We start from the raw sequence: 27,587 nt of genomic DNA, 5'->3' as shown, positions 1-27,587 counted from the left end.
CTTTTAGATACACACTAATTGCAATACAAATATGGACACCAATAAAGAGAATCAGATTAAATCATTTGGGGGTCTTTGATTTTTATAAAGTCAGTGGGCAGATGTGAACAGAAATAAAAATCAGGAAACAACTGCTCTCTGAGACTATCTGAATCCCCAATTAGTAACTGACTGAAAACACACACACACATATATACACACACTCTCTCTCTAAACTTTCCAAAGTGTGCTCTCCTGCAATGGTTTCCAACCCTGACTGATATCTGACTCACCTGGGAGGTTTGTTTTGCTTTAAAAACAGATACCTGCTTCCCACCACCAGAGATGCTGACTCTGACCCAGGGATCTGTATTTTTTAAAAGATCCCGGCTTCTGGACCACTGCTCCAAGAAAGAACACAGGACTGGGACACACACTGACATGGAGCTTTTGCCCAGGTTGTCTCTTACCCGCTGGATTTATGTTACTACCTTGTGGGTAAGTTCTTAAACGCTAAGCTTCAGTTTCCCCATCTATAAAATAATAACACCTCACAGGGCTGTTATAGGAAAAAATAACATATTTGGAGAATCTAGTGCAGAAAATACACTGGCTCTCTTCCCCTTTCACCCAGGGTCAGTAACATCCACTTCTCTCCCGACTGATGATGAACAAGGACCCATTAAATTCATCTTCTTGTTCTTCGTTAATTTAACTATGTCGTTTTCATTTAGCTAACAGATATTTAGGAGAATGTTCCACGTGTGAGGCCCTGGGCTCAACAGCACCATAAAGTTTATTTGCATTCATAAGCAATGGCCTTTCGTTTGCATAATAACCTGTTCTAATGCAAGAAGTGGGTGCAGAACCCAACCTTCTGTGTCACAAATAATATGAAGAAGGGAACCAATTCTTAACTGTTCTTTGTTACCTTTCCTTCCTCCAACCCCAGCCCCTAGCACAGGACGTTACACATAACTTGGGGCTGGATAAACATCTGCTAAATTAAAGTGAAAGAACAGAACATTAAAAGAAATGATGCCCAGGGACTTCCCTGGTGGCACAGTGGTTAAGAATCCGTCTGCCAGTGCAGGGGACACGGGTTCGAGCCCTGGTCCGGGAAGATCCCACATGCCGCAGAGCAACTATGCCCGTGCGTCACAACTATTGAGCCTGGGCTCTAGAGCCCGCTCGCCACAACTAGAGAAAGCCTGCGTGCAGCAACAAAGACCCAACGCAGCCAAAAATTAATTAATAAATTAATTAAATAAAAGCTCTACTATTAAAAAAAGAAGAAAAAAAGAAATGATGCCTGACAGGTTGGCACTATCTCCGGGACAGTGCTACTCAAAGCATGCACCCTGGAGCAGCACCGGGAATTGTCAGAAATGCAACTCGGAGGTCCACCCAGACCCTCTGAATTAGAAACTCTGGAGGCGGAACCATCCTCCAGGTGACTCTGATGCACGTTAAAGTTTCTGAACCACTGGCTTAGGGACTTGGCTCCTTGGGACTTCCCTGGTGGTCCAGCGGTTAAGATTCTGCCCTTCCAGTGCAGGGGGGCACGGGTTTGACCCCTGTTTGAGGAACTAACACGGCCCAAGAAGAAAAGGGACTTGACTCCTATCCTATTCTTCAAGTAACGAACCTACATGAAAAAATTCAGAAAGCACATTAGGTCCTATTCCTCAGGCACAGACTTTCTGAATTTAGCCCATGTTTTTCAATTCTCCTTGGTCCATTTATGGAAAGATGGGATTTTTATTACTAGAAGAAATCTTATCTTTGATGGAAGTGGCTGGGGGGATTCCAGGCCATCAGAAGGGAGAGGGAACTGCTAAGACTTCTCTGGGGATACATCAGAAATTTTGCATAAAGGATCCCAATGCTCTAGACTAAGTTTGAAAATCACTGAGTTGGTCAAATTGGTCATCTCACAGGTGCAGCTGGTTGCTTGGAGGCAGGTCGGGCTTGCACTCATTCACAGAGCTGATGAAGAACGGAGCTGCACGTGACTTCTCCCGCCTCACTAACCCAACCTCTGCTGTTCACTAATGCCAGCAGCAGTGACTTAATGAATACTGGCCACAAAGGAAGGTAATGATAACATAGAATTTTTTAACGTTTTTCTAAAACTTTTCTCTTAGAGGAGAAAAAGTCAGAAAACACACTTCTAAGAACAGAGGTGCTAATGTTTGGGGGAGTGTTTTTTTGAAAAAAGACAAATCATTTTTAAGATACCCTCCCACCACAGTAAATATGAATGAACGAATTGAACTGAATCATAATAAAAATAAAAGATACTTACCCTTCCCTGTTCAACACACTTGGTCAACATGACAATGGCATAGACATTTTTCTCCCAAACCATACGCCAAAAATCTTTCAAAGTGTTGGGTAAAGGTCCTTGTGTGGCAATAAAATCTTTCTTGGAATGGTAGCCCTAAGAATGGAAAGTAGCACATATTCAACCTCAAAGAGACAGCAAGAGGAGTTCTGAGGGCCTCCTCCTCACCAGCCGGCACTATGAGCCCCGCTCTCCACTTACAGGCATGTAGTTGGCATTGACGTAGTCGTCAGTTGAATGGGCATGGACTGAAAGTTTGACACGGGAAATATCGTCTGTGACATTCAAAGAAAAAAATTCCATATTAGAATAGAAGCAAAGGTGTGAGGTGAGTTGAATACAAGAGAAAAAAGTACAAAGTGGCAACACAGGGGCTCCATCACACCTTGAAGCTGCATGGCTTGGCGTTTTACATCCACGACCTTATTTCATTCCCACAGTCACCAGATGTGACTATGGCACAGAGAAGTTACATGATCACCTGGGCAGAGCTAGTCAGTGGCAGAGCCACAGTTCGAACCCGGGCAGCCTGGCACCAGGTCCCAAGGTCTTAACCACTCCAGACCGCCTTCTCAGGTGAAACCAACTATTACCATCCTTGGGTGAGTACCATGAGCCAGGGAAGGCCCTCAGCAACGTTATTTACTCCTCATAACCACACTACAAGCTTCTGTGCCCATTTTAAAGAGGAGGAAACTGAGGGTCAGAGAGATTAAGTGATTTTTCCAAGCACTTTCATCTGGTGAATGGCAGTCAGAATTCAAATCCAGTGCCCTTCTCACTACAGCAGGGTAGATACTCAGTTAAGCCATTCACACTTGCTCTATTCTCATAAAAAAATGTTGTCATAAAAAGACAGTCCCAAATGCAAGAATAAACTGAATGTATAAGACTATTATAAGTGATATATGTGGAATCTAAGATATGACACAAATGAACTTATTTACAAAACAGAAACAGACTCACAGGCATAGAAAACAAACATATGGTTATCCAAGGGGAAAGGGGGTGGGGGGATAAATTAGGAGTTTGGAATTAGCAGATTCAAACTACTATATATAAAATAGATAAACAACACGGTTCTGTATAACACAGTTATACTGAACTATATTCAATATCCTATAATAAACCATATGGAAAAGAATATGAAAAAAAATGTGTGTGTATATATATATATATATAATATATATATATATATATATATATATATATATATATATATATGAAATGGAATCACTTTGCTGTACAGCAGAAATTAACAGAACATTGTAAATCAACTATACTTCAATTTTTTAAAAAAAGACTACTATAAGTGGAAGGATGTAAAGCATAAAATTCTCATGTTTCCTATATACTGTCATCTCAAAAAACACACACACAAAATTGTCCAACTCCAGAAATGAAATAATATCCTTAAAATCTCAACTATCAGCCTGAGCTATAAGCAGCAGCTCCTATGTTTCCCTGTCTTTGACTATCCGCTATCTCACCCTCCCCTGAACAAAATAACAGCAATTCTAAACCCAGTTACCAACATGAGTTTCAGCCTAAAATCTTCCCAATAAAAACAACAGCCAAACTCTGGCTCTGAAAATCTCCACAGACATCCACAAGAACAGGCCAGTAATCCCGAGTTAACCCTCAAAGCGCAGAGCTGAGGCAGATCCCGACAGCCTAGTTTTAAAAGCGTTTCTCTCAGAACACGCATGAGTCAATGTCTGCTGTCAATATAAGTGCTGGAGGGGCGGCGAGGAATGAAGAGAAAGAAGGGAGGAGCTAGAAAATCCTGAATCTAGGCAAAAGTTAACATTTCAGGCCAGGAAAGAAAAACACAACTTCAAGTAAAACAGACAATTAAAAAAAAAAAAAAAAAGACAGGAATGAACCCAAATGTAATTCATATTTAGCCATGGAACGTACGCAGCCAACCAGAGACGTGTCTGGACAAATAGAAAGCATTACTCCCTGCCTGCCCTCCGCCTTCTCCCTCTCATTCCAGAACTATACTAACTGAAATAAAAGAGCTGTGGGAATAAAGGGGTTCAAAGCACAGACTCTGGCCTTCTCCCTGAATGAAACGGACAGACCCGGTCCAAGTCTGGTCCCGCCATGACTATCTGTGTGACTCTGGACAAATCACCTAGCCACCCTGTGCCTCATTTTCCTCATCTGCTAAGCGACTATTCTACTACCTATTTCCTAAGGCTATTGTGAGGATTGAATTCAATGGCATATGCCTAAACACCGTGCTTAGCACACAGAAGGTGACTAAGGAGTGGCTATGGAAGTGGTTAGTTCGTATCTGGATTCTTCTCCCCTCTACTGTTAGAGATGTGATGCCAGTGATGGAAAAAAGGGAAAGTAATGTGGAAAAAACAACTTACAGGGTAGAACATTATTATAGCGATTTTTTCCTCTATTCTCAGCCAGTTCAGCTGCGTACTTAGGTAGACTAATTCCAACAAGCTTCAGATCCTAAAAACAGAACATACGAGTTGTTCATTTACTCAGTGTTTAAATGTTAGTTGTACTACTCAGAGACTATGACAGAACAAAGTGGGAATGAAGAGATGTTATGGGTAACATTGCGTCCCTCAAATAGATATGCAGAACTTCTAACCCCCGGTACGTGTGAATGAAATCTGATTTGAAAATACAGCTTTCGCAGATGTACTCAAGATAAGATGAGGTCATACTGCAGTAGGGCAAGGCCCTTAACGCAATATCACTGGTGTCTTTATAAGAGGTGAAAAGACACTGAGATACAGACATACAAGGGAGACATGTGAAGATGGAGGTTATATGGCCACAAGTCAAGAATGCTTGGGGCTTCCAGAAGCTGGATGAAGCAAGGAGGGATTCTCCCCAAGAGGTTTCAGAGGGGCCCCCAGGGGACATGCAAGAGCTTCTCTCTCCCCTCAAAGAGGGCTGCCTCTCACCCAAAACTTCACCATAAAACGGAAACAGACAGTTTTCCAACTTTCAGGAAAAACGTAGAGCAATTAAAAACATAACATTTATAGCCACATACTTCATATTCTTCCGCAAATCCACAGTTGGAGTCAGCTTGCTGTTTCTTAAAGTAGGCCTCAAAATTCTCCACTTTGATTAACTTGGATCTAGGAAAACAAAACAGGATTTTTTGCACTCAACCAAGTTCACGCTCAAAATAGAAAAATACAAGTTATTTTTTTTTAAAGTGGAGAGTTTACTCACTTTTTAGGTCTTCATCATAGAAAAGGAAAGAAAAAAAATAAGCAGTTAGAAAAAAATGACTCAACCATGACTCTGGAGATGATAGTAAACATCTTCCCAAAGAAAACCTATAATACAATAGGCGGGTGGGCAGGCGGTGGCAGGTGGTGGCACTATAATGTTATTTTCAAAACAATGAAATATGAATCAGGAAATCTGACTTCTAGACCCTGTTATATAACTGATTGGCTTTGTGACTTTGAGCAAGTTCTCTCCTCCTAGATCTTCATAACCTTTTTTTAATCACAAAATATATATTTGTTGGTAGACTATATGGCAAAAGTATGGTTCCCCTTGCCATTGTACAACACGGGAAGGAAGCTAGCTTCAGGAGACTGGGAAACATAGGTTCCTTGCAGAATAACAAGGCTAATAAGAACTTCTGGATGATTAGGTCCAAACCTGTCAATCAGGAAAAATGGCAGCAGTTTCCATCAAAAAAAAACCTCAAAATAGGCACTGAACAGATTGAGGGATTAAATGTATTAAGGTGCATAACTCTAGAGACTTACTTAATTTGAGAAAAGGACACGTCATTGTTCTTGGCATCTTTCCTGTTTTGAAAGAACAAAAAAGACCCATTAGATCAAAACAGCTTAATTCTGTGCTTTGTCCCCTTTGTGTATCTACAAAATGCCTTTTCGCTGAGCATTAGTTCATACACAGCATTACATCCTGCTCACGAATACTAAGCTTAACGGTCTAAGCAGCAAATGCTGAGTATAAGCCTGTGAAGTTACTCTCTTTTATACCGTCTAAAAGTATCGAAGAATCTTACTCAAGCAATGTGTAGGAATTTCTCTGGGCAAATACATATCAGCAGCACCACCCTAGCGTAAAGCCACGCTCTGTTATTTAGTGCTCTGGTTTTTGTTTTCTTGGTTTGTTATTCGTTTGGCTTTGGTTTTGGTTTTGGCTTTGAGAAAGCCTTTCTGATAAAGTTAATGTAATAAACCAGAAAATACATCCAGTGTCGGCAAGGTGGTCGGGCACCTGGCACTCTCCTGTATTGCTGGCTAAACCCCATGCTGGCGTTAAAAGAAAAAAAAACTTTCTGGAAGGCAATTTCGCAGCACGTATCAAAATTGATAACATGCATACCCACTGACCCAGCAATTACCCAACTTGGAATTTAGCCTAAGGGAGTAATCATGAATGTGCCCAGATTTACATACAAGGATAAGCAACTGTGGCAAACAAACAAACAAACAAAATACCTAAAAACATCAGGAAATTGGTTGAATAATTTCCATACAGCTGAATACTCAATAGCCACTTAAAATGAAGAAGAACTGAAGCCATCCACAATGTCTTGTGAACAAAGCAGGCCAGAAAATGATATGTATACTATGATTCTGTTTGTGTGGATGTGTGTGTGTATTTGTGTGAGTTTTGAAATCACATCGATGTTAAGAGTAGTTTTGTATAGGTGTGATTATGGATTACTTCTTTACTTTGCCCTTCTTTTCTGTTTTTTGTTGTTTTTTTATTTTTTGCCATAAATATGTATAACTTTTCTTTTAATAAGAAACAATAAAGCTGTTTTTGACCCCTCCCTCGGAAAAAAAAAATCAGAATCTAATGCAAAACGATGTAATACGGGCACTGCCTGTCAACCCACGAGAGCAAGGCGGTGGCAGAAGACCAGGCGTAGGATGCATTAGAAACCCTGGGCCAGGATGAAATCCCCTGGCTGGCAGCACCCGATAACAGCGAATAAATCCCAGCTGATGCACAGGCTTCACACCCTGCATGGTCAGGCAGGTGGGTGTGCAATGAAAAGCAAAGACCAGGTTCAAGTCCATTTCCACACTTCCTACACTCAGCTTCTGCATCCTTGTAATGGGCTTGGGAGACCTGCCTCATAGAGCCTCATGCATGAGAGAATTCATGGAAAGCACAAGTCCAGGCACACAGTAAGTGCTCAAGACAGAGTTGCTATTTTTACTATTTAACTACCCCAAAGAGTAACTGTACTGATAAAATAATAATAGCATAAAAGGTATAAGATACTGTCAAAGCACTTTTTTTTATTTAATGCTCCTCAGCGTCATCAGTTAGGCACTGTTACCATCCCCGTATCATAGATTATCCAAGACATTAAAGCCAAGCTCCCTAACCGCCAGTCAGAGACAGAGCGTGTGTTCAAACTTAGCTGACTCTAAAATGCCATCTCTTCACACTTTGGTTTGTGAACTAGAACGCCTGTTTGAAAGCAGCGCCCTCTGTTGCAGTGTTTACCATGACCTAATGCTTTAAAACCCTCCAGCTCACAGGGACTTCCCTGGTGGTCCAGTGGTTAAGACTCTGAGCTCCCAATGCAGGGGGCCTGGGTTCGATCCCTGGTCAGGAAACTAGATCCCACATGCCGCAACTAAGGTGCCCTGAAGCCCCAACTAAGGAGCCTGCCTGCCACAACTAAGACCCGGTGCAACCAAATAAATAAACATATTAAAAAAATAATAAATGCTTTTAAAAAAAATTTTTTTTAATAAATAAATAAATAAAATAAAACCCTCCAGCTCAGAGACTGAGATGAAATAAGACTGGCCAGACGGTGAAGACTCTGGATGATGGGGATCTGGGGGCTCATTATACTATCCCTTCCACCTGTGTGACTGTCTGGTTACCCACAATACAAGGCTCCCTTTAAAAGTAGGATAATATTGTTAACATAAGCAATAGTCACCTTTTCTTTCTCCAGAAGAGGAAGCCTCCTACGGCCACAATAACCAAGGCACCAAAGATACATCCAAACACTGCTCCACATATGACACCTGGGAAAAGTCCAAATGGGAGGCACTTCAAGAGGTGTTCACAGACAACTAGAGAAGATCATACTAAAGTGAAGTCAGTCAGAAAGAGGAAGACATGCCATATGATATCACTTTTATGTGGAATCGAAAATATGACAAGAATGAATCTATCTACGAAATAGAAACAGACTCACAGACACAGAGAACAGACTTGTGGTTGCCAACGGGGAGGGAGGGTGGGGGAGGGAAGGACTGGGAGTTTGGGATTAGCAGATGCAAACTATTACATATAGGATGGATAAACAACAAGGTCCTACTGTAGAGCACAGGGAACTATATTCAATATCCTGTGATAAACCATAATGGAAAAGAATATGAAAAAGAATATATATGTGTATAACTGAATCACTTTGCTGTGCACCAGAAACTAACACAACATTGTAAATCAACTATATTTCAATAAATTTCTTTTTGAACTTTATTTTATTTATTTTTTTATACAGCAGGTTCCTATTAGTCATCAATTTTATCCACAACAGTGTATACATGTCAATCCCAATCACCCAATTCATCACACCACCACCACCACCACCCCACCACTTTCCCCCCTTGGTGTCCATATGTCTGTTCTCTACATCTGTGTCTCATTTTCTGCCCTGCAAACCAGTTCATCTGTACCATTTTTCTAGGTTCCACATATATGCATTAATATACGATATTTGTTTTTCTCTTTCTGACTTAACTTCACTCTGTATGACAGTCTCTAGATCCATCCACGTCTCAACAAATGACCCAATATCGTTCCTTTTTATGTCTGAGTAATATTCCATTGTATATATGTACCACATCTTCTTTATCCATTTGTCTGTCGATGGGCATTTAGGATGCTTCCATGACCTGGCTATTGTAAATAGTGCTGCAATGAACATTGGCGTGCATGTGTCTTTTTGAATTATGGTTTTCTCTGGGTATATGCCCAGTAGTGGGATTGCTGGGTCAAATGGTAATTCTATTTTTAGTTTTTAAAGGAACCTCCATACTGGTCTCCATAGTGGCTGTGTCAATTTACATTCCCACCAACAGTGTAGGAGGATTCCCTTTTCTCCACACCCTCTCCAGCATTTGTTGTTTGTAGATTTTCTGATGATGCCCATTCTAACTGGTGTGAGGTGATACCTCATTGTAGTTTTGATTTGCATTTCTCTAATAATTAGTGATGTTGAGCAGCTTTTCATGTGCTTCTTGGCCATCTGTTTGTCTTCTTTGGAGAAATGTCTATTTAGGTCTTCTGCCCATTTCTGGATTGGGTTGTTTGTTTCTTTAATATTGAGCTGCACGAGCTGTTTATATATTTTGGAGATTAATCCTTTGTCCATTGATTCGTTTGCAAATATTTTCTCCCATTCTGAGGGTTGTCTTTTTGTCTTGTTTATGGTTTCCTTTGCTGTGCAAAAGCTTTGACGTTTCATTAGGGCCCATTTGTTTATTTTTGTTTTTATTTCCATTACTCTAGGAGGTGGATCAAAAAAGATCTTGCTGTGATTTATGTCAGAGAGTGTTCTTCCTAAGTTTTCCTCTAAGAGTTTTATAGTGTCCGGTCTTACATTTAGGTCTCGAATCCATTTTGAGTTTGTTTTTTTGTATGGTGTTAGGGAGTGTTCTAATTTCATTCTTTTACATGTAGCTGTCCAGTTTTCCCAGCACCACTTATCGAAGAGACTGTCTTTTCTCCATTGTATATCCTTGCCTCCTTTGTCATAGATTAGTTGACCATAGGTGTGTGGGTTTATGTCTGGGCTTTCTATCTTGTTCCATTGATCTATGTTTCTGTTTTTGTGCCAGTACCATATTGTCTTGATTACTGTAGCTTTATAGTATAGTCTGAAGTCAGGAAGTCTGATTCCTCCAGCTCCATTTTTTCCCCTCAAGACTGCTTTGGCTATTCGGGGTCTTTTGTGTCTCCATACAAATTTTAAATTTTTTGTCCTAGTTCCGTAAAAAATGTCATTGGTAATTTCATAGGGATTGCATTGAATCTGTAGATCGCTTTGGGTAGTATAGTCATTTTCATAATATTGACTCTTCCAATCCAAGAACATGGTATATCTCTCCATCTGTTGGTATCATCTTTAATTTCTTTCATCAGTGTCTTATAGTTTCCTGCATACAGGTCTTTTGTCTCCCTAGGTAGGTTTATTCCTAGGTATTTTATTCTTTTTGTTTCAGTGGTAAATGGGAGTGTTTCCTTAACTTCTCTTTCAGATTTTTCATCATTAGTGTACAGGAATGCAAGAGATTTTTGTGCATTAATTTTGTATCCTGCAACTTTACCAAATTCATTGATTAGCTCTAGTAGTTTTCTGGTGGCATCTTTAGGATTCTCTATGTATAGTATCGTGTCATCTGCAAACAGTGACAGTTTTACTTCTTCTTTTCCAATTTGTATTCCTTTTGTTTCTTTTTCTTCTCTGATTGCCATGGCTAGGACTTCCAAAACTATATCGAATAATAGTGGCGAGAGTGGACATCCTTGTCTTGTTCCTGATCTTAGAGGAAATGCTTTCAGTTTTTCACCATTGAGAATGACGTTTGCTGTGGGTTTGACGTATATGGCCTTTATTATGTTATGGTAGGCTCCCTCTATGCCCACTTTCTGGAGAGTTTTTATCATAAATGGGTGTTGAATTTTGTCACAAGCTTTTTCTGCATCTATTGAGATGATCATATGTTTTTTATTCTTCAATTTGTTAATATGGTGTATCACACTGATTGATTTGCATATATTGAAGAATCCATGCATCCCTGGGATAAATCCCACTTCATCATGGTGTATGATCCTTTTAATGTGTTGTTGGATTCTGTTTGCTAGTATTTTGTTGAGGATTCTTGCATCTATATTCATCAGTGATATTGGTCTGTAATTTTCTTTTTTTGTAGTATCTTTGTCTGGTTTTGGTATCAGGGTGATGGTGGCCTCGTAGAATGAGTTTGGAAGTGTTCCTCCCTCTGCAATATTTTGGAAGAGTTTGAGAAGGATGGGTGTTAGCTCTTCTCTAAATGTTTGATAGAATTCACCTATGAAGCCATCTGGTCCTGGACTTTTGTTTGTTGGAAGATTTTTAATCACAGTTTCAATTTCATTACTTGTGATTTGTCTGTCCATATTTTCTATTTCTTCCTGGTTCAGTCTTGGAAGGTTATACCGTTCTAAGAATTTGTCCATTTCTTCCAGGTTGCCCATTTTATCGGCATAGAGTTGCTTGTAGTAGTCTCTTAGGATGCTCTGTATTTCTGCGGTGTCCGTTGTAACTTCTCCTTTTTCATTTCTAATTTTATTGATTTGAGTCCTCTCCCTCTTTTTCTTGATGAGTCTGGCTAATGGTTTATCAATTTTGTTTATCTTCTCAAAGAACCAGCTTTTAGTTTTATTGATCTTTGCTATTGTTTTCTTTGCTTCTATTTCATTTATTTCTGCTCTGATCTTTATGATTCCTTTCCTTCTGCTAACTTTGGGTTTTGTTTGTTCTTCTTTCTCTAGTTCCTTTAGGTGTAAGGTTAGATTGTTTATTTGATCTTTTTCTTGTTTATTGAGGTGACCTTGAATTGTTATGAGCTTCCCTCTTAGAACTGCTTTTGCTGCATCCCAGAGGTTTTGGATCATTGTGTTTTCATTGTCATTTGTCTCTAGGTATTTTTTGATTTCCTCTTTGATTTCTTCAGTGATCCCTTGGTTATTTAGTAACATATTATTTAGCCTCCATGTGTTTGTGTTTTTATGTTTTTTTCCCTGTAATTCATTTCTAATCTCATAGCGCTGTGGTCAGAAAAGATGCTTGATATGATTTCAATTTTCTTAAATTTACTGAGGCTTAATTTGTGACCCAAGATGTGATCTATCCTAGAAAATGTTCCATGCGCACTTGAGAAGAAAGTGTAATCTGCTGTTTTTGGATGGAATGTCCTATAAATATCAATTAAATCTATCTGGTCTATTGTGTCATTTAAAGCTTCTGTTTCCTTATTTATTTTCATTTTGGATGATCTGTCCATTGGTGTAAGTGAGGTGTTAATGTCCCCCAGTATTATGGTGTTACTGTCGATTTCCTCTTTTATAGCTGTTAGCAGTTGCCTTATGTATTGAGGTGCTCCTATGTTGGGTGCATATATATTTATAATTGTTATATCTTCTTCTTGGATTGATCCCTTGATCATTATGTAGTGTCCTTCCTTGTCTCTTGTAACATTCTTTATTTTAAAGTCTATTTTATCTGATAGGAGTATTGCTACTCCAGCTTTCTTTTGATTTCCATTTGCATGGAATATCTTCTTCCACCCCCTCACTTTCAGTCTGAATGTATCCCTAGGTCTGAAGTGGGTCTCTTGTAGACATCATATATATGGGTCTTGTTTTTGTATCCACTCAGCAAGCCTGTGTCTTTTGGTTGGAGCATTTAACCCATTCACGTTTAAGGTAATTATCGATATGAATGTTCCTATGATCATTTTTTTAATTGTTTTGGGTTTGTTTTTGTAGGTCCTTTTCTTCTCTTGTGTTTCCCACTTAGAGAAGTTCCTTTAGCATTTGTTGTAGAGCTGGTTTGGTGGTGCTGAATTCTCTTAGCTTTTGCTTGTCTGTAAAGCTTTTGATTTCTCCTTCGAATCTGAATGAGATCCTTGCCGAGTAGAGTAATCTTGGTTGTAGGTTCTTCCCTTTCATCACTCTAAGTATATCATGCCACTCCCTTCTGGCTTGTAGAGTTTCTGCTGAGAAATCAGCTGTTAACCTTATGGGAGTTCCCTTGTATGTTATTTGTCGTTTTTCCCTTGCTGCTTTCAATAATTTTTCTTTGTCTTTAATTTTTGCCAATTTGATTACTATGTGTCTCGGCGTGTTTCTCCTTGGGTTTATCCTGTATGGAACTCTCTGTGCTTCCTGGACTTCGGTGGCTATTTCCTTTCCCACGTTAGGGAAGTTTTCGACTATAATCTCTTCAAATATTTTCTCTGGTCCTTTCTCTCTCTCTTCTGCTTCTGGGACCCCTATAATGTGAATGTTGTTGCGTTTAATGTTGTCCCAGAGGTCTCTTAGGCTGTCTTCATTTCTTTTCATTCTTTTTTCTTTATTCTGTTCTGCAGCAGTGAATTCCACCATTCTGTCTTCCAGGTCACTTATCCGTTCTTCTGCCTCAGTTATTCTGCTATTGATTCCTTCTAGTGTAGTTTTCATTTCAGTTATTGTATTGTTCATCTCTGTTTGTTTGTTCTTTAATTCTTCTAGGTCTTTGTTCAACATTTCTTGCATCGTCTCGATCTTTGCCTCCATTCTTTTTCCAAGGTCCTGGATCATCTTCACTATCATTATTCTGAATTCTGTTTCTGGAAGGTTGCCTATCTCCACTTCATTTAGTTGTTTTTCTGGGGTTTTATCTTGTTCCTTCATCTGGTACATAGCCCTCTGCCTTTTCATCTTGTCTCTCTTTCTGTGACTGTGGTTTTTGTTCCACAGGCTGCAGGAGTGTAGTTCTTCTTGCTTCTGCTGTTTGCCCTCTCTCAATAAATTTTTTAAAAATGAAATAAAATGGGAGTTGGACAAGATGATTCCCATGGCTCCTTCTGATCCTAATATTCAAGGGTTCCATGCACTAAAAGTCACATGTGTGTCTGGTACATGGGCACACAAATGACTACACGGAGAAAAATGGACCAAACAGTGTTTGCCGATTGGAAGTGTAACTGGAATTCAGAGAAGGGAGTGTGGTGGGCGGGGCCTGTGGGGACCTCAGAAGAGGAAGCTGAGCTGGGTCCTCATGGCCCAGTGACATCTCAGCTTCTGAGAGGAGAGACCAAGCTCTCCAACCCTCCTGGGGGCCCCAGGGAGGTGTGCAGACCCCCATGCTCCTGTGGATACTGGAAGCAAAAAGTCAATGCATTGCTAAGATGCTCCTCTACCTGGATCCTGGGGCAAGAAAACAGCATCTGAATAGCGACTGAAGGACACGTAGCTCTCAGCCCCGTCTATGAGTCCATCACCGTGAGGGTTGAAGGTAATATTGGTGAAGCCAGCCACAGAAGCCCTGTGGGGTGACAAGAGGAAAGAGGGGTGGCTGAGAAGTGTCTGACGGCCCAGGCACATATAGTTTTGCACTCAGAGGCCCAGCCCCCAAAGGGCAAGAACCACAAGGCATTACCGATAGGAACCCAGAGGTTCCAGCTTCCCGTTGTAATAGCCGTGCGTGGTGGACTCGTTCCCAACATTGATTTCGTATCTCAAGACTTCAGATAAGCCCTGAGAATATCTTTTTTCTTCTGTTGTTATGAGGTATGTCACATAAGTATCCGAGTCCCCCTTTTTGAAATCTTCGTACGTATATCTCAATACATCTGCCGACGGGTGAACAGCTAAGAAAGACACACAGGAGGAAAGCCATAAGAAAGTGATTGCAGAGATTTAAGTTTCCCTCGTTTCTAAATAATGACTAGGGTGATGGTGGTGACAGCTGCCATCTCTCACGTATGCTCTCTCTGCCAGGTTTTCCTTATATTAAGTTCTAAGGGCTTTACTTACATTAACTCATTTAATCCCCACAATAATCTCATCGCATAGGCTTACTATCCCCATTTTACAGGTGGGAAAATGAGACACAGAAAGCTAAAAAGACCTGGGCCCCAAGCTGCACTGCCTATGTGGTAGAGTCGTATTTCTAACCCAGACCACCTGACGCGGAGGGTGTGATCTCATCCATCACAGGCTGGTACTGGTCAGGCTGGTCAGTATGCAATATCATCTCCCCTGTTCAGCAAAGGTCTGAGCTTGGGATTTGCTGAATACCTTCACAGCAAAATGACTAGGTGTTTGAAACAGACCCAAAACAAAAGACAGAAAGAGAGAGAGAGAGAGAGAGAGATCTCAATGTCTCTTTTTGAGATTTAGCTGCAGGTTTACAACACCAGCAAATCCCTTGTCTTCCTGCAACCCCGCAGCCCTGACAGTGTGTTTGAGCTCTGTCTTCTTCGGGAAGATAAGGACAGCATCACAGGCTGTGAGACTGGGCAGGGGTGGCACTGCATAATTCACAGTTAGTTTAAAGAATCACCAAAAACAGCAAAACTCTGCACTTTTTTTCTTTTTTTTGGCCGCGGGATCTTATTTCCCCGACCGGGGATTGAACCCGGGCCCCTGGTATTGAAAGCACCGAGTCCTAAATTTCCAAAACTCACCGCTTTAAACCCAGACCTTGGGCAAAGCACCCACACACAGCTAACAAAGACACCCTCAAATCATTCCCGTCTCACTTCCAGGGAATGTAATGGAGCCCTTTAAGGAAAAGCAGCATTTAATCCACCTCCTCTCTCAGCTATGACAATGCTCTTTGCAAGTTCCCACTACAAATGCAAATCTTTTTCTTTTTTCTTCCAAGAGAAAGTCACCCTTTGAGGATGATCTGTGTGTGCGTGTTCATATGAGTGTGTGTGTGTGTGTCTGTGTCTGTGTGTGTGACAAACTTGGTTAAAATTAATATTCTGCCATCTAAAAGACCCTGTGCTGCAAAAGAAATGAAAAACATAGATCAGAGGTAAGCAAGTCATGGCCATGGGCCAAATCCAGCCAGCCACCCCTTTTGGTAAATACTGGAACAGACATACTGACTCTTTCTGTATCTTCTATGGCTGCTTTCACACTACAACGGCAAAGTTGAATAGCTGAGAAGGAGACTGTAGGGCCTGCAAAACTTAGAATGTTTGCTATCTGGCCCTTTACACTAAGTCTGTCAACCTCTGACCTAGCTCATCAGGCAAATGGCTTACACCCACCCACCCCAGGGTGAGTGCCAAAGCGTGGGTCGCAGTATAAAACCAGACGTGTGTTTGTCTCAGGAATGCGTTTCAGTGGGCACAAAAATGGCACCCAGTCACGCCATCACCCACTGGCTGTTTAACCCATAATGACCCCTCCTTACCGTCCCCAGTGGTGAGAATGAGAGCGTAGGCTTTGATGGGTCCGTGGCTGGCTTCAAACCCACTGAATTTGACCTTCACAGAATTGTGACTGACAGATGTAATATTAGGGGATCCATCTGGAGAAGGAGGGTCTGAAACAGAACAAAACAAAACATGATCACCCAACATTTAAAACCGAAGAAGGAACAAAATTATTATGGAGAGGATTTGCTGCAGTGCCCTGCTCAAGTTCTGCCCTTGCTCTGGAAGCTGTGTGCTGGGCTCATGCAAAGCAAATCCAGAAGCAAAGGGCAGGGATGGGAACTGGTGGGGAACAAAGATGGCAAGTCCTGGGGGAGCCTGCCTAGCTGACAATGACCCCTTCAGTGGGTCCAGCCACATTGCCAGGGTGGCCTCCTGGCAGCCTTGTTTGTAGAAGATAACGCGCCTTTTCTATCTTCCCCCAGTCCCTCCTGACCCAGAGAGCCCAGATTCCTTATTTTGAGAATGGGGGCAGAAGGAGGAGAACAAGACGGAGACTGTGTGGGTAGAACTCCAAGGTGAGAATTTGGGAGCTGAAAGCAGACATCTGCCAGCACATGGACTTGGCCCCAGGATTGGCTGGTCAGAGAACAATGATGGAGCAGATAGTTACCCAGAAGGAAGCAAAGATGACATGGAGAGAACATACTTTCTCCTGAGACCTGGCTGCATTCCGGCTCTGCACCCTTCACACCAAAGTCCTTGTTTTTTGCTGGGGTAGGTTTAAAACTCTGCCTAGAGAAATCCAACTGACCCTCTTCCCGGAAACCAGAAAAGCCCACACGGGAACATTCCGTGAGTGGCCTTCATGATCTTGTGCCTCGCCTTCCCAAGCTAAGCTTGTGAAGCCACTCTCTAAATTAACACAAAAGGAAGGAAAAGGTGAATTAAAGATGATCTCTCTCCACACACACTCTCTCTACCTAAATTTGTCTCCCACATACAGTTTGAGTGTTTCTGTTATTATAATAACCAAGATTCAGGGAGACTGAGAAAACTGAACTCCAAAAAAACAAAAGACCATAACACAATTCTCCAAATGTATGCTGTCCAATACAGCAACCACTAACCACATGTACCCATTGAGCACTTGAAAGGTGACAGGCCCAAGTTTGGACATAAAGTATCTCATTAATAACTCACTTTATACAAATTACATGTTGAAATGATAACATTTTTAATATACTGAGTTAAATAAAATGTGATCAAAACTCATTTCAGCTCCTCCTTTTTTTTTTTTTTTTTCTGGCCATGCCAGGCTGCTTGTGGGATCTTAGTTCTCCGACCAGGGATCGAACCCGGGCCCCCGGAAGTGAAAGCACAGAGTTCTAACCACTGAACCGCCAGGGAATTTCCAGCCGCTCCTCTTTACAGTTTCTTAATGTGGCTCCTAGAAAAGTTCTTATTATACAGGAGGCTCACATGATTTTCTATTGGAAGGCACAGCTCTAAACCATCCTTCAGCAACCTCTCAAGTAACTGACCGCAGTGGCCACTTGGAGGCGCTGTCCAACGTCTAAGTGTCAACTGCCTCAACAGACACTTCCTAGCACCAGCTCCCACACCGTCCACAGCTCTATGCCTTTTAGTGGGCCAGCGAGGAGTCCCCAGCTCCCTGCCCCAAGACAGCTCACCCACCTCAAAGCCTGGAAATCCTTTCCTTCTCACTGTTTATCTCAGTCCTACACTAGAGGGACCTTGCCGGCCACGCTCACCATAGTGCCCCTTACCCAGGCACACAGTAAGCAATCAACAAGTGTTGGCTAAAAGACCATCGCTCCAACTCTCCCCGGTTTACCCATCCCACCACCACTTCCTGCCTCTCTCAGAGAAAATGCAGCTCCACTTTTATGTTAAATAAAAAAGTGTCAAAGTTGTACATTTAAAAAGCATGCTAAATTTGCACATAAAAATTCATCTGAGGAAAGGGAGCTACAGATTAAAAAGTGAGAGAATCACCGGACTAAAAAATGCTGAGTGGTCATTATCTAACCCTACCACGCACTGCTCAGCTTCAGAAACAACTAACTCTAACAAGCTCCTTCCCTTCACTAGGTACTGTGCTCAGCCCTGGAGATACCGGATCAGACATGGTTTATGTTCCTCAGTGGCTTATACCCACTGAGATGACATCATAAAACAGAGAACTACAAAAAAGTACCCAACAAGGTTCACCGTTTCTATTACACTGTAGAGTGCTGCAGAAACACAAAGGATTGTGACCCAGGGCCATCCTATACAGCTGTGTACCACACAACTCCAAGGAGTCCCACGCACACAGTAGACTATATGAATGGTGTCCCATGGAACTATGCAGTGCACAACTTGACTAGCCACACGTGGCAGCTCTGAAGTGATCTTCCACCTACACTACCTCATCTAATTTGTATTAACAGTCCTGGAAGGTAGGTATTATTTCCCCTTTTTTACAACTAAGAAAAACAAGGCTCAGAGAGGTTAAGCAGCTTTTCTGAGATCACACAGCCGGTAAAAGGTAGACTTGACAATCAAACCCAGGTCTGCCTAAGTCCAAGGCTCTGTCAATAGAATCCCTCAGCCATTTTCCAAGTCAGTGTCCCTGAAGTAAGAAGCCTTTTCTTCTTACTATTTCAACCACCAATTCTTTAGAAATTGTCTGGAAACATTCTGATACCCTAAAGGAAATAGTATATCCAGGATTCAAAAAGCACAAAGCAAAACCAACTCACCCAGGTTGACCTAAGACATAATTTTGGCAAAGACACAGGGAGCGAAAGACAGATAAAAAGGAAACAAAGAATGAATATAACAAAACAGATACAGACTCATAGATAAAGAAAACAAACTGGTGGTTACCAGTGGGGAGAGGGGAGGGGGGAGGGGCAAGACAGGGGGAGGGGATTAAGAGGTACAAACTACTATGTATGAAATAAATAAGTGACAAAGATATACTGTACAGCACAGTGAATACAGCCAATATCGTATAATAACTTTAAATGCAGTATAATCTATAAAAATCATGAATCACTATGTTGTACACCTGAAACTAATATAATATTGTAAATCAACCATATCTCAATTAAAACAAAAAAAAGCAAAGAAGTAATTTTTTCCAAGTTCAAAATAAAAGGTGGTCATGAAAAGATTAACTAGGGGGAATCTCTCGTGAATGATCCCATTTCCCAAAACAGCTGGGGAGCTTGTTAATACAGATTCTAGGGAAATATGAATCTTGACTGAATATCTATCTGATAACACTATTAAAAAAAAAAAAAGAAAGAAAAAAAAAGGATTGTTGGGAGTTCCCTGGTGGCCTAGAAGTTAGGATTCCGGGCTTTCACTGCTGTGGCCCAGGTTCAATCCCTGGCCGGGGAACTGAGATCTCGCAAGCCACGCAGCACGGCCAAAAAAAAAAGTATTGTTAAATTTTTAAGGGTAATGGCAATAGTAATGTGGCTATGTTTGAAAGAAAGGGAAAAGGAGTCTCTATCTTGCAGCAATACATACTGAAAAACTTACAAATAAAACTATAGAATAACCAGGACTGGTCTCAAAGAAGTCCAATAAGGGAGGAGGGGATATAAATGAAACAAGATTGGTCAAATGCTCACAAATGTTCAACTGAGTGATGATGGGTACATGGATCCCATTATACTGTCCTTTGCTTTCGTGTACATTTGAACATTTTAGGGGAATGTTCTTTTACTTAAAAGAAAAGGTGGCAACAAATTATTCTGTAAAACGAAGGAAACTTTTGGAATGTAAAAAATTCCCTCACTAGATTTCTATAGATTATATAGATTCTATAGAATATATAGACTCGATTTCTATAGAATTGGGTTAACAGTCCGTGCCAAAAAAAACCAAATATTTTTGGATAAATTTTTTTTAGAAACAGGTTTCTAGGCCACACTTGTAGACCCTCTGGGTCAGCTTTCCAAGGTGATCACAATGTCACCTGGCCACCCTGCCCTCCCTGAAGCCCACCTGTGATGCCAGTGAGGCAGGTGTTCTGGGTGGGCGGTGCCATCTTGTTACAGGACCGGGCAGTGATGCTGATGTTGTACAAGGTAGAAAAATTCAAATATGTGACTTCCGTCCTGTACTCGGAGCCGTTCTCCGAGGAGCAGCTCTCCAGGTCCGTCATATTTTCCCAGTCTCCGTGGCTGACCTCCAGCTCGAAGCCTGTGTTGGTGCCGAAAGGGCAGGCCCACCTGAGGACCAAGGTTGGCTCTTTGGGGACCACTTCACAGTGGAAGGAGGTTACTGGTGCAGGGTCTGCAAGGCAAGAACAGCACAACATGAGATTCTTGGACTTTTGCCTTTGCAAACACTGAAACTTGGGGAGCAGGAGGTTCCTGGCCCGTTGGTGATGAGGAGACAGCCATGGGGCATGACAGAAGAGGCAGAGGCTGACCTTGAATCGGGCCTTACTGAACTGTGTGACCTTGGGTCAGTCCCCCAACTGTTCTGAGCCTCAACTGCAGGACTGTCTGAGGATTAAATGAAACAGTGGCTGTCAGGGTCTAGGCTGGACGGGCACAGGGCCCCATGAGAGGTAGCGACAATACAGTGGAGGCGGTAGCAACTTCTTCGCCTGCGTCACCTCATTTTGGGGCCCGCCTGACAATCCTTCTGGAACAGGCAGGGTTAATATTGTCCTATTTTGCAGATGAATCAACTGAGGCTTAGAGAGATTAAGCAATTTGCTAAAGATGACATGGCTGGTCAGTGGCGAAGCCAAAACTGGATCTCAGGTTTTCTAAATCCAAGTCCAGCGTGTTTTCTACACATACAACAGGCTAAATAATCCATGGTAAATGGTATCGGTTTCTTCATCTCTAAAATGTGGTGTTATTTGTCTCTACCTATTTGAGGGCCAATAGCGTTTTATTGAGGGCCAACAAAAAACTGATGTAAATGGGAAACTCTGTATTAATGTACTGGGGGTGGGAAGGAATATTATCATTACTTTAATGTTGCCGTGTTTTAAAGCAGGAGAAGTTCTAAAGAGTCACCTAGTGCAACGCCCACATTCTCCACCTGAGGCCTGGAAAGGTAACCTGCCCAATGCACACCTACTCCCACTGTTCCTGTTCCGTCCACCCCCACTCATAAATGCTCATAGATATCTTTCTTTTGCTACAGGCTACAATAATTGTAGCTACCATAAACATTAGCAATGGAAGCCACCCAAATACCAAAGATCAGAGTCTAGACCCGGTGAATGGAGCCGGAGTTAGCAGAAGGGACTCAAAGCTTCAGGGATCCCTTTAGCCACTCCACGTGAAAACTCAGAGGTCATCAAGGTTCCAGCTCCTACACTGCCAGGGAGGCTGATCCGATGAGACCCCTCTTCCCCTTCCAAATCAGCCTAAACACATTTGAATGGCTTGGTCTAAGGAAGAGACGAAGCAGGTGCAAAGAGGGTAGGGAGTAGGGTGCTACACAGATACAGAGGTGATAAAGGCCCCACGATCAAAACTGTGAGCAGACGTACTCACAGCCGTCCACAAAACATTCCCCAGATTACTCTCTGAAAGTTCCCTCAGTTAAACACACGGCTCTCCTTCCCTTTAAAAGATCACACCTTTTGCATCGAGACATTGAGGATCAAGAAAGGCAAAAAAGCTGAGCATCCATTTTAACAACATCCTTTCCGTCTTCTTCTTCAGCGTAAAAGCCAAACTATGAACTACAAGCCCAGACATCATCCATGCCCTGGCCCGTCACCTCTTGCATCTTGGGCCTCACCTCCTACCCCTCCCCCTCTTGCTCCCATGGATCCACCTCTGCCACCCTGACCTCCTGCTCTTTCTTCAATACAGCAGGCACGCTCCAGGCTCGGCACCCCAGCACTGGCTGCCCCTCTGCCTGTACTGCTCTACACCCCGACATTCACATGGCCTGCTTTACACGCTTCAAGTCTTTGCTCAAAAGTCACCTTTTCAATGAAGCCTTCCCAAGATAAACATCTCATTTCCCCCGTCCTTGTTTATTTCCCCCTCCTTAGCAATCATCAGCTAATAACCTATTTATCTTGTTTATTATGTCTTCCCTACCAGAATAAAAGTTCCAGAAAGGCAGGGACTTGTCTGTGTCCTTTAACAGTGCCTGGCATATAGTAAATGCTCAGTACATATCTGTTGAATGAATAAATGATGCAGGCAGCAAGATAGCACTAATAAGCTAATAGGATGCTCAAAGAGAGCTTGGGGTCTATTATCACACACCACACAAAACCTAATCAACTAGAGTTTATTTCAAGAACCTACGTGCAAGGCCAGCATCACACAAGAAGGAGTCCAAGAGGCACGTGGGACTACTCACCTGTACAGAATGACTGCCAGCCAGGTGCCAGTGACTCGGTGACATTCCCCACCTGTGTGAAGATCTCTACGGTGTATGAGGAGCCAGGTGTTAACTCGGTGACTGTAGCACAGGTGGTGCCGATGCCTGTGACTATTGGTGTGGCCTTGCTGGAATTTCCATCCTGCTCAATAAGAAGGCGGTAGGTGTACCTGAAAGAGGCGTTATCAAAGTTCTGCCAGTTTAAGGTTGCTGCTGTGGTGTTGGTCCTTACTTCAATGTTGGACACATTGCTGGGCCCTTAGTTTTTTTTAAAAAAAAAAAAAAAAAACCATGGATTAGCTTGAACCATTTTATTATTTGCATATAAAAATAGCCAGAAAATTAAATTTAATTTAATAAAAAATAAAAATACCCTGGCTCCTTTTGGGAAAGAATAAATAAAGCTAATATTTGCTGGACTCGAAAGATAGAACGCTTTCCAAAAAAGACATTCAGAAAATAATTATACAGATTAAATCTCAAAAGAATGAAAGTTTTTCAGGCTTCTTTTAATACTTTATCTGAAATATATTTTCAAGATGTAATTTCTATCTGTTTTTGAAATATGATTAACGAAAGAGAAAAACATATGAAAAAGACATTATGAACTACCACTTCTACCATATATTTAGGTCAAATATTACCAAAGTACTTCCCTCACTTTTGCATGCAAAGCGCCTCATTTGGGCTGCATCTTCCAATGCCAACATGACAGGGTGACCCTCCTCTAGTCTGTATTCCAGACTAGAGAATGAATAGTCATGTTTTCCATGCTTATGGGATCCCTTTCTGCTTCAGAAGACAATTCCAAGTTCATATGGCTCAGCACCAAGTGCCCCAAGAGCACAGAAGAACATTTGCTGAGGCCGATGTTTTCAGCTTACACAGTTTCACGTTCTACCTGGAGCCCAGAAACACAAGAGCCTCTTATTCCATCATTTAACCAATGCTTACTTCCTATCCTCCAAGTGAAAGGGAGAATACTCCCTTAGGAGGGTGTTCTAAGACACTTACGTGTGTACTGCGCAGTGGAGTTGGATTGCCCCCGGGTATCGTTCATTTCTGGGAAGACTGTGATGTTATATAAGGTGCCCGGGATCAGGCCCCCGAGAGTGATCGCTTCATGAGAACTATTTGTCTTGTTAAAGCTGCGCTCAGACTGTATCACTACACAGTAGATGTACCCAGTAACATTGTCCGTATTCTGCCACGTCAACTGCATGTCGGTTGTGGTAACATTAACCACACGGATATCAAACACTGCACTGAGGTCTGGTCAGAGGAAAGGAAGAAAAAAGGAAGTCTATTAATGACCATCATAACGTCCAGCTTTATTCCAAAGAGTTTGACAAGAGAACTTGTTCTTTTGCCATCAAACCCTCAAATGAGTTCACACAGGGCAAACTCTAAAACTTAGGTGAGAAACACACACACTCAGTTCTTTCAAGAATTTTGGCTCTTCTGTAACACAGATGAACTTACCAGCTTATTCTATCAGTTTTCGGTCTTTTGCTTTTGTCATAGAGATGCCCCCTTCGGGGGTCTTCTGGAATGGAAATCATGGTCAGTTTCTTGATCTGAGTGCTAGTGACCAGATGGGTTCTGTTTGTGAAGATTCATCAAACTATGCACTTAGGATGTGTGTGCTTTTCAGTATGTGTACTATATCTCAGTAAGTAGTTTTTTTTAATCACTCCCTCAAAAGAAAACATCTTTCGATAACATAGACAGGCATACTGAAGAGACAAACTGAAATAGAGTTGACACTAAGTGGGAGCATTTGAGGCTGGAGTGACGAAGGGAAAAAGCACACATGCCCTCCACGCTCAGAGCTGGGAGTCAGAAGTGATATCACCCAGTGAGTCCTCTCGGTTCTGTACTCGGATCATCTCACCTCTACACACTGAACCAGCTGCAATATGAATGCACAGATCCCAGAAACAACTAGATAAGAGGACCTCTTTTCTCCCCTTGCTTACAAAACTTTTCTCTCTTTACCCAGTAACCAAGGTCACCTCTAAAGAGGCAAGTTGAGTAGATAGGGGACAAAAGAGGGGAACATTTTCACTGTAAAACCCTTTGTATTTTTTAAAATTTTGTACCACATGCATGTACTATCTGCTCAAAAATTAATTTTTAAGTAGGTTCTCCTTAAAGGAAGGTAACTGAGAATCTTCTTTCCCTACCACCGGATTCCTGATGTTAAAGGGATTCCACAGACAGAAGACCATGAAAGGCAGCAGTTTTCTATAAACATAAAAATAGTAGAAATAACCTAAATATTCCATAAAAAGGGAAGGGCTATATACATTGTGATCCGGCTACAAGATGAAATAGTCTGCAGCCACTAAAAACATGAAAACCATAACAACTACAGGAGGGAAGTTATGATATATATGGAGTAAAAAGAAAAAGTTCAAATACAAAATAAAATAATTCATATAATAATTACAATGATATAAACTAAACATATGACCATGGACACAGATAGAAAAGGAATTCAGTTGGGTTAGAAGAGTGGAGTTACTTTTGTTTCCCTGCCTTTTTGTGGTAGTAAAATACATACAACATAATATTTATCATTTTAACCATTTGTAAGTGTACAACTCAGTAGCATTAAATACATTCACAATGTTGTGTCACCATCACCATCATCTGTACCCAAAACACTTCATCATCCCCAACACGAACTCTGTTCCCATGAAACAACAACCCTCATTCCTCCCTCCTCCCAGCCCCTCTCTTCTACCTTCTGTCTCTATGAACATGCCTATTCTAGGCACCTCATATAAGTGGATTCATATGGTAGTTGTCCTTCTATGTCCAGCTTTTTTCACTTAGCATAATGTTTTCAAGATTTATCCACACTATAGCATGTCTCAGTACTTCGTTCCTTTTTATGGCTAAATAATATTCTATCGTATGGATATACCACATTTTGCCTATCCATTCCTCTGTTGATGGACACTTGGTTGCCTCCACCTTTTAGCTATTGTGAATCATGCTCCTATGAACATTGGTGTAGAGATAACTGTTCAAGGCCCTGCTTTCAATTCTTTTGGAAATATATATACATGTAGGAGTGGAATTGCTGGGTCATACGGTATTTGTTTCCCTTTTTCAAAATTGCCTTTAATGCTGTTACATTTATTCTCCCCAATAACAATGAACATTGGCCAATAACAGAATCGTAATACCCTACGAGTCTAGTGCCTTATTACAACTCTTCTTGATTTCCATTCAACCGGACAATTATAGGCAATAGTACAAGAGATGCCTTCTTCTTATGAATAGGCTTAAATTACTTTTGCAGCTGTACCATATCAAAGCACAGTCCACACTCTGGTTAAGACCTCAGTCTTCAAAATCAGACAGAGGCCAGTTCACTACCTTGTCACCCTGGGCCAGTTACTTAAGTTCATAGAGTCCCCATTTCCTACTCTATAAAATAGAGATGATAATAGTCCCTACCTCATGGAGTTGTGTTCAAAATGTTTAAATACAAGATGACAGCCCAGCCATTTGTAGACCCTTAGTATATTATGTTATTATTACATTAAATTCTGGTCGTTGGCAAGTCATACAATATCAAAGGGACCCCACAATGGTGATGCCCTTACCATTAGCAACATTCTCAAAAAGAAAGAAAAAAATATATGTTGATACTACGACCTTACCTCAAAAGTCTAATCTGAAATTCAGACTTGAAAAGGAATTACTGCACTTCATCTGAGAGATGCATTTTAGCAGTTCCCATATTTTGGAAGCAGATCTTCCTAGTAGCTATCAGTGCTTAACCCAACCAACAGAGTTGAAGAAACCTACACAAGGAGAATCTCAAGAGTCCAAATGACTTCACATGTGGCTCAAGGAATCAGTCTCATTTCTTTATTCCTCCCTTCTGTGGAAAAGATTTCAATTCCCTTGCAATCAAAGATCAAGGAATACTGTATGTTTTCCAAGCCTTCCCAAAAATTTCATTTCAAATTTTAAAAACAATAATGAGCAATAGTTTTCATGAAATGTTTTTATCAATATCAATAGGCCTCAAAGAACTAACAAAACTACTGTATCACAATGTTGTTTATGAAAGACTATAAATAATCTACCTGTCCAACAATAGGGGAGTAGTTAAATATTTATAAACTTTAGGGTTTCAGGACCCCTTTATCTTCTTAAAACTTATTAAGGCTCTCAGAGAATTTTTATTTATTTAGGTTATATTTATGTATGCTGTAATAGGAAAATTTTAATGAGGAAAATATTTAAAACATAAGAATACACAAGCATGCATTCCATTAGCCAACAGAAAAATGATCTCATCCCATGTCACAGAGCATCTAGAAAACTCCACTGTACACTCATCATGAGAGAATGAGAGTGAAGAAGCCAAATAGCATTCCAATATTATTACGATAATAATACCTTACAGGGTTTCCCTGGTGGCTCAGTGGTTAAGAATCTGCCTCCCAGTGCAGGCGACACAGGTTCGAGCCCTGGTCCAAGAAGATCCCACATGCCACGGAGCAACTAAGCCCGTGCACCACAACTACTGAGCCTGCGCTCTAGAGCCTGAGAGCCACAACTACTGAAGCCCATGTGCCTAGAGCCCCTGCTCCGCAACAAGAGAAGCCACCGCAATGAGAAGCCCACGCACTGCAACAAAGAGTAGCCCCTGCTCACCACAACTAGAGAAAGCCCGCAAGCAGCAACAGAGACCCCATGCAGCCAAAAATAAATAAATAAAATAAATAAATTTTTAAAAATAATAATAATAATACCTTACAGACCCCCTTGAAAGAATCTAGGGGACTCCCAGAAATCCCTGGACCACACTTTGAGAACCACTGATCTAACCAAGGGGTCAGCGAACTTTTTCTATATGGACCACAGAATAAATATTTTAGGTTTTGCAGGCCATTTATTCTCTGTGGCAACTA

The 27,587-nt window shown here is 41.4% G+C and overlaps 1 protein-coding gene across 2 annotated transcripts in view; it reads right to left on the bottom strand.

The window, feature by feature from the left end:
* Positions 1-27,587, bottom strand: part of PTPRJ (protein tyrosine phosphatase receptor type J) — a 164,679-nt gene that overhangs the window by 9,036 nt on the left and 128,056 nt on the right. The window contains exons 8-19 of one of the 2 annotated variants that reach the window (XM_082478337.1): positions 23,662-23,919; positions 22,627-22,905; positions 20,284-20,574; positions 16,296-16,427; positions 14,526-14,736; positions 14,287-14,411; positions 8,271-8,358; positions 6,094-6,135; positions 5,358-5,445; positions 4,711-4,801; positions 2,528-2,601; positions 2,288-2,422 (exon numbers count right to left, since the gene is read on the bottom strand). In XM_082478337.1, coding sequence (XP_082334463.1) covers positions 2,288-2,422; positions 2,528-2,601; positions 4,711-4,801; positions 5,358-5,445; positions 6,094-6,135; positions 8,271-8,358; positions 14,287-14,411; positions 14,526-14,736; positions 16,296-16,427; positions 20,284-20,574; positions 22,627-22,905; positions 23,662-23,919 — 1,814 coding nt within the window. Of the gene's footprint in view, positions 1-2,287; positions 2,423-2,527; positions 2,602-4,710; positions 4,802-5,357; positions 5,446-5,542; positions 6,136-8,270; positions 8,359-14,286; positions 14,412-14,525; positions 14,737-16,295; positions 16,428-20,283; positions 20,575-22,626; positions 22,906-23,661; positions 23,920-27,587 lie in introns of those variants that run through there. The other variant, XM_082478336.1, reaches the window with a different exon arrangement.

Source organism: Balaenoptera physalus (assembly GCF_965194825.1).
Source record: "Balaenoptera physalus genome assembly, chromosome: 10".
Taxonomy (NCBI): domain Eukaryota; kingdom Metazoa; phylum Chordata; class Mammalia; order Artiodactyla; family Balaenopteridae; genus Balaenoptera; species Balaenoptera physalus.
Note: the sequence above shows the minus strand (reverse complement) of the source record. Positions and strands in the feature narration are given on the sequence as shown.